Source organism: Nerophis ophidion, linkage group LG06 (assembly GCF_033978795.1).
Source record: "Nerophis ophidion isolate RoL-2023_Sa linkage group LG06, RoL_Noph_v1.0, whole genome shotgun sequence".
Classification (NCBI taxonomy): Eukaryota; Metazoa; Chordata; class Actinopteri; order Syngnathiformes; family Syngnathidae; genus Nerophis; species Nerophis ophidion.
In genome coordinates, this window is record NC_084616.1 from 74064498 (window position 1) to 74072706 (window position 8209).

The following is an 8209-nucleotide window of genomic DNA, read 5'->3' on the forward strand; positions in this document are numbered from 1 at the left end:
TGTAAAACATTTGATTTAGCATATTGAAACTGGATAATTTTTTTGACATTAAACTTCAATATAAATTAATTAATTAATATTGTTATCATTACTGACTTGACCAAAATATATAATAAGAAAAAGTAATAAATATTGTTATCATTTTAGTGAAATAAGAAAGAGTAATAATTAATATTGTCTTCGGTCAATTAAAATCAGAGGTGGGTAGAGTAGCCAGAAATTGTACTCAAGTAAGAGTACTGTTACTTTAGAGATTTATTACTCAAGTAAAAGTAAGGAGTAGTCACCCAAATATTTACTTGAGGAAAAGTAAAAAGTATGTTGTGAAAAAACTACTCAAGTACTGAGTAACTGATGAGTAACCTGATTGTTTAATGATTACGGCAACAAATAATGCACAAAAACATAAAAATAGCAACGAGCAAATTCAGAGCCAGGAATATCTCTTAAGCAACTAAAACAATAATATATATTAAATAATAGTACATTAAAATAAAAATAAAAATAAGGCACATTGAGCCACAATAACTTAACAGCACCATAGCCTCAGTAGGCATTGATTGATTGATTGATTGATTGATTGAAACTTGTATTAGTAGATTGCACAGTACAGTACATATTCCGTACAATTGACCACTAAATGGTAACACCCCAATAAGTTTTTCAACGTTAATCAAGTACTTAATAAATGACCAAGTCGAGGTGATCTACCTCGTATATATATATATATATATATATATATATATATATATATATATATATATATATATATATATATATATATACATACTGTACATATACACATATATATATATATACATACTGTACATATACACATATATATATATATATATATATACACACACACATACATATATACATTTATATATACAGTATATAATGTATATTTATTTATTTTGCCTTATTTGTTCACATGTTAAAGGTGTTTTAATGAAAATACATGCATGTTTAACATATAGATTCCTATCTTTCATGAAGACAAGAATATAAGTTGGTGTATTACCTGATTCTGATGACTTGATTGATTGGAATCAGACAGTAGTGATGATAACTTCCACGTTTTCAAATGGAGGAGAAAAAAAGTTCCTCTTTTTTGTCTGATACAACATGAAACTCGTTGATTTTTGGCATCTTATTTGTCCAGCTTCCATATTTGTTTTTATACACTTTACAAGAAATACATTGGCGGCAAACTCCGTAGTTTGCTAACTTGTTTGCGCTGGCTTTCGGAGACTCTTATTTTGTTAGCGCAGGCGCGATGGAGCGGCACTTTTATTGTGAAGACAGGAACTGTGCAATCAATCTTTAGGCTTTTGACGGGAAGTACGGTTGAAATAAAAAGTGTATTTTTTCCTTTACACTTTTGATTGATTGATTGAAACTTTTATTAGTAGATTGCACAGTACAGTACATATTTCGTACAATTGACCACTAAATGGTAACACCCCAATAAGTTTTTAAACTTGTTTGAGCCGGGTTTTACGTGTGACGGTCACATGACTGCCTGACTCTGTTTGATTGGTCCAATGTCACCAGTGACTGCATGTGATTGGTGAAACGCAGGCATGCGTAGATCCTACTTTGAAAAACCAAAACAAACATTAACAGATCGATAAAAAAAAGTAGCGAGTAGCGAGCTGGATGTAGATAAATGGAGCGGAGTAAAAGTAGCGTTTCTTCTCAATAAATCTACTTAAGTAAAAGTATAAGTATGTTGCATAAAAACCACTCTTAGAAGTACAATTTATCCCAAAAGTTACTCGAGTAGATGTAACGGAGTAAATGTAGCGCATTACTACCCACCTCTGATTAAAAAAATATATATTTTTAAAATAAATGATATTTTTTCAAAAAAATAAAGCAAATGAAAAACATATATAATGTGGACTGTAAAAGTCATACCTGTAATGTACAATCTTCATTTGTAGTAATAATACTTTTTTTTTTTTTTTTCAATGTCCATAAGTCTCCCTCACAGTATTAACCTGCATATACTGTACAAGTAACAATTTGTAGTATTAACCTGCATATACTGTGCAAGTAACAATTTGTATCACGTCAACCCATATTTGCTATTTCTTTTTATACCAGCTATGGGATAAAAGAACAATACAGTATATAGCCAATTAGTCAGAGTGCTGTTTTGTATTTAAATTACAGCATTGTTTCAGACTTATTGGCTTTGCGTAAATAATTAATTGAACAAATCTGTATTATGATACATTTTGTGCCACACCTGATAAATATCAAGAACACAGATAACAAGCTAGATATCAAAAGCTGTGAAAGATTGTGTGAAGACTGTAAACTTAAATGAAACATTATTAATTGTACCTTTTTGTAAACCTTTATTTACCCAGGAAAGTCCCATTGGGATTAAAAATATATTTTTCGTAGTAGTGCATACTTACAAAGTGGAAGAGTCCGGACAACAGGCCTAATGTGGATGTTGGATGTTGACCCTGGAACTGCTGATGCTCTGCTTTGGAGGAGATCTGCCAGACTGTGCTGGTCTGACTCATGAAGACATTCCAAAAAAAGTGGGAATGCCCGACTTCCACGGGTCACCAGGTCCTTGACAAGCTGCCTGGCTTGGTCCCGTCTTGTTTCTTTGCTCTAAAAAAAGTAGATTTGGCTTCAATTGCATTATTGAGTTTAAAGTCCTACTTACTTTAACATTAACAGAGCGGGAACAAATGCAGTACAATGCAAAGCAGCTTTCAGTGCATTCTGGGAGTCTGCAAGGTGTGGTCAGGTGATATCATGCAGACTTGATGCAGCCTGGCAGGTCTGCGTAAATGTGGTTTGTTTACCTACTTTAAAGCCACGCAGGAGGTTCTGGGTCTAAACATCGGCTTGGACGTCTTTTGCATATTCTTCTTGTGCTTTCATGGATTTTCTGCAAGTACTCTGGCTTACTTTCACATCCTCAAAGCATACACGATTGCCTAATTCAGGGGTGTCCAAACTTTTGCCCCTGAGGGCCACACACTGAAAAATCCAAGCATGTGAGGGCCATTTTAATATTTAAAATTTTCAAAAACCTTACAAAATATAGATATATATTTTTTAACCTTCAGTGCTCGTCGAAAGGTTGGTCCCAGGGACCCGGAATGGTCTCAGTCATTAAAATGTTAAAAATAAGTAATCATTTTTAAAAAATAAAATAAAATTTGTGTTAATGCTTAAAATCTCAACATCAACTTCAGATCTATCGGGGCGGTATAGCTCGGTTGGTAGAGCGGCCGTGGCAGCAACTTGAGGGTTCCAGGTTCGATCCCCGCTTCCGCCATCCTAGTCACTGCCGTTGTGTCCTTGGGCAAGACACTTTACCCACCTGCTCCCAGTGCCACCCACACTGGTTTAAATGTAACTTAGATATTGGGTTTCACTATGTAAAGCACTTTGAGTCACTAGAGAAAAAGCACCATATAAATATAATTCACATCTGTTGATAGAAAGCTTTTGTTTGTTTTTTATGCCCTTTTTGTTAAAGAAATCTTTGATTTTTTTATGCCAAAAACCAAAAATGTGTAATATTTTTCCCCAGAATATTTTCAAAGTGGAATATTTGATGTGATGTGTTTGGAGCTCTAAATAATACATAACAAAAATTATTTTGAGTCATGATTTTTTTTTGAGAAAATTCTCAGGGATCCAAAAGGTCCCAACACTTTAAATGTTAAAAATACTGGAAGTCTTTTTTTTTTTTTTTTTAACTTTCTACATGTAAATCTCCATATCAATTTCAGATCCATTCATGGATGATACATTTTTAATATAGTTGGGTTTTTTGTTTTATGCACTTTATGTTATGGAACATTTAGTTGTTATATGGCAAACCCACACAAGAAGCAATATTTTCCCCAAAAATATTTCAAAGTGGAATATTTAATATGAAGTATTTGGAGCGTTTAATAAGTCAATAATTCATATCTAAATTGATTCTCAACATCAACTTCAGAGCTATCTGTTGAAAGAAAGTTTTTGTTTGTTTTTTATGCCCTTTTTGTTTAACAAATCTTCATTTTTTTAATGCCAAAAACACAAAACATGTAATGTTTCCCTCCCAAAATTTTCTAAGCGGAATATTTGATGTGAGGTGTTTGGAGTTTAAATGGGTCAATAATTCATAACAACAATGATTTTGATTCATGATTATTTTTTGAGAAAAGACAGTTTTTAGTCCAAAAAATCCTACTAAAATTTTCAGGGATCCAAAAGGTCCCAACACATTAAAGTATAAAAATACTGGAAGTCATTATTTGTTAACTTTCTATATGTAAATCTCCATATCAATTTCATATCCATCCATCAATGATATGTTTTTAATATATTTGGGTTTATTTTTGTTTGTTTTATGCACTTTTTGTGATGGAACACTTAGTTGTTCCATGGCAAACACACACAAGAAGCAATATTTTCCCCAAAAATATTTCAAAGTGGAATATTTAATGTGAATTAATTGGAGCACACATATACACACACGTATGTATATAAATATATATACCAGGGGTGTCCAAACTCTTTCCACAGAGGGCCGCACACAGAAAAATTGAAGCATGCGGGGGCCATTTTGATATTTTCATTTTCAAACCATAACAAAATATATGGATTTTTTTTATTTTTATCCTTAGGGCTCCTGGGGAGCATAGAGGGTCTCAGTCATTAAAATGTTAAAAATAAGTCAAATTATTATTTTTTTTTTTTATTTAATGCTTACAGGAAATCTCTATATCAACATGAGGTTGATATAAATAAATAAGGTTTTATGCATTTTCCGTCAAAGACAACTTAGTTTTTTTTATAGTAAAACTGAAATATGCAGTATTTAGATGGATAGATAGATAGTACTTTATTGATTCCTTCAAGAGAGTTCCCTTATTTAGCAATTAAACCCTTTAAAAGATCAATAATGCAGGACACCATTGATTTTAATTATTTAATATTTTTGAGTAATCACAGTGAAAAGTTAAATAAAATCCTACTAAATATATTCCAGATCCGATAGGTTCCCCACTCATAAAGTAATACATTTTTATTAGATTTTTTTTACTTTTAACACTTAAATTTCAAGATCAACTTCCGATATATCTGTCGATTTTAAGTTTGAACTATTATTTTGTTTGTTTTATGCTCTTTTGTCAATACTTTGATGTTTTTATATGGCAACCACACAACATATGCAATATTTTTTCCACATAAAACATTTTGAAGTGATAATTTTTAAGTAATAATTCATTATAACATAGATTTTGTTGTCCTTTTTTTTTAGCAATGGAAAAAAAAAGAAAATAAAGACAAAAGGAAGAAAAAAAACTGCCTGCATGGCAACTTTGTGTCAACATTGCCACTTTTTCTCATTAGATTTCACCTCATTCCACTTTTTTATGTTGTTTTTTGCAATACTATCAATTTTGCAATTTTTGCAGAACGAGTGGCGGGCCAGGTAAACAATTAGCTGCGGGCCGCAAATGGCCCCCGGGCCGCACTTTGGACTCCCCTGCTATATACACTTACACGTTTTGTTTAATGACTCGAAGATTGTTTGTTTAATATAGGTTGACTTATTTGAGCTAGAATGTCAACTTACCTTAATCTTATCGATCATGTCTTGAGTAAAAACACCTTTCTCCAGCAGGCGGTCATAGAGGCTTGATGGTTCCAAACCAGTGACAATATTTATCCTGTATCGCTGAAGAACCTTCTTGTGACTTTCCTCCATCCTCCATTCACTCTGCAAACGCTTTTCAAAAAAATGTGTGATTAAAAAAAAAGGTCTCGAAAAAACTAATTTTAATGACAAGCGAAGAAAATATTACTTCCTGGTTGCGAGGTTCGTGTTGTTGTTTTTTGTATGAGTGGACCTCGGGCTTCTTCTTGCTGCTTTATCCCGCAGAGTGTTGGCGTTTCCGCCTCCTGTCGGTGACTAAATGCTACTGCTTTCCAAATTAAGGTCATTTTGCTGAAAATGTAACTAATGTAAAAAATTACATTCAGTATAAAAGACCATGTGTTATTCAAAAAGCAGTGACGTTCTTACTTAAATAGCAAACATGATATATTTTACAAAGATGGTGTATGTCAGTGGTCCCCAACCACCGGGCTGCGGAAGAATTTTTTATTTAATAAAAAAAATAAATAAATAAATAAAAATAACAATAATAATTTATTTATGAATTAAATCAACATAAAAAACACAATATACACTTACAATTAGTGCACCAACCACAAAAACCTCCCTTTTTCATGACAAAGAAAAAAAAAGGACCCCCCCCCACGATACAAAAAGGTTGGGGACCACTGGTGTATGGTACATGCAACACAAAAATACCGAACAATAAATCATATAAACGCTGCAGAATTTTAAAAACAAATGCAAAAGAAAAAAAAAATTATGAATGTCAAAAAACAATTTCACATTAGTATTCATTGTTTTACTAGCCAAGTCGACTTAAACCACAACTTGCCAACTTGAGACCTCATTAGGGAGATATTCAAAAGGCCCGCTGGGATTATATATATATATATATATGTATATATATACATATATATATATATATATACACACACATATATATATACACACACACACACACATATATACATATATATATATATACACACACACACACATATATACATATATATATATATATATATATGGTGTGAATGTGAATGTTATCTGTCTATCTGTGTTGGCCCTGCGATGAGGTGGCGACTTGTCCAGGGTGTACACCACCTTCCGTCCAATTGTAGCTGAGATAGGCACCAGCGCCCCCGCGACCCCAGAGGGAATAAGCGGTTGAAAATGGATGGCTGGATGCATATACAAATATAAAGCTGTAATTCACTGAAAAATAATTGTATATATATATATATATATATATATATATATATATATATATATATATAAATTGACCGAAAATAAAACAACTAACAATAACAAGGTTAAAAAAAGTAATATTGTTAAGGGGTTTTCTGCTTTTACCATCCATCCATACATCCATTTTCTACCGCTTGTCCCTTTTGGGGTCGCTGGAGCCTATCTCAGCTGCATTCACAATCACATTCACACACTAGGGACCATTTAGTATTTCCAATCAACCTATTATTCATTATTGAAATGTTTTTTGACACTTTTTGTTGTATATTTTGTAAATGAGAGTTCCAGTTCATTTTATGATCTATGAATACTCCCTAAAATCTGGTTTCTTTTACCCTTTCAATGTCTACTCCGTCTATTTGTATGTGTGTATGATGCTCATTTCTACTGTTACCAAATAGCATTATTTTAGTTTTACTGAGATTCAAAGATAGTCTGTTTTTGTCAAACCATCCATCCGTCCATTTTCTACCGCTTGTCCTGTTCAGGGTCGCTGGAGCCTATCTCAGCTGCATTCGGGCTTGAGGCGGGGTACACCCTGGACAAGTCGCCCCCTTATCACAGGGCCAACACAGCTAGACAGACAACATTCACACTCACATTCACACACTAGGGCAGTGGTTCTTAACCAGGGTTCGATCGAAACCCTAGGGGTTCGGTGAGTCGGCCTCAGGGGTTCGGTGGAGCCTCCACTCACACGCCACACCCGACTTATCGTGTACCTAAAAACTTCTCCTTATCGGCATATTAGGGATACGGGAACAGCAGAACCCAAACTGATTTGCAGGTGTGTAATTTGTTACGAGTTCATGCACTGTGTTGGTTTTGTTCTTTGAACAAGATGATGTTCATGCACGGTTCATTTTGTGCACCAGTAAAAGATCATATAACTTTGTCTTGAATTTTAAAAACATTTTATTTTTCACTAAATAAGGGTTTGGTGGATGCGCATATAAAACTGGTGGGGTTCAGTACCTCTAACAAGGTTAAGAACCACGTGCACTAGGGCCAACTGTCTGCACCATATTGAAGCAAATTGGGTCACACCCAGCCAAGAATGTTAAAAATAAAATCCAGGCGTTGGACATTTATCCATGAAAATATGGGAAAAACTGCTAATGGTGTGTTTGACGGGGGGAAAAGTTGGAAGGAGATCTGCATGAGATCTACCATGAATTGGTTAACGTGGACCCCGACTTAAACAAGTTGAAAAACTTATTCGGGTGTTACCATTTAGTGGTCAATTGTACGGAATACGTACTGTACTGTGCAATCTACTAATACAAGTTTCAACCAATCAAT

General features: G+C 33.7%; 1 protein-coding gene across 1 annotated transcript in view; it reads right to left on the reverse strand.

Annotated features, from left to right (window-relative positions):
- casp9 (caspase 9, apoptosis-related cysteine peptidase) overlaps window positions 1–5997 on the reverse strand; it is a 28348-nt gene extending 22351 nt beyond the window's left edge. The window contains exons 1-3 of the mRNA XM_061904822.1: window positions 5844–5997; window positions 5615–5767; window positions 2433–2637 (exon numbers count right to left, since the gene is read on the reverse strand). Of these exons, the coding sequence (XP_061760806.1) occupies window positions 2433–2637; window positions 5615–5746 (337 nt within the window). The 5' untranslated portion in view covers window positions 5747–5767; window positions 5844–5997. The remainder of the gene's footprint in view (window positions 1–2432; window positions 2638–5614; window positions 5768–5843) is intronic.
- Window positions 5998–8209: the final 2212 nt, after the last annotated feature.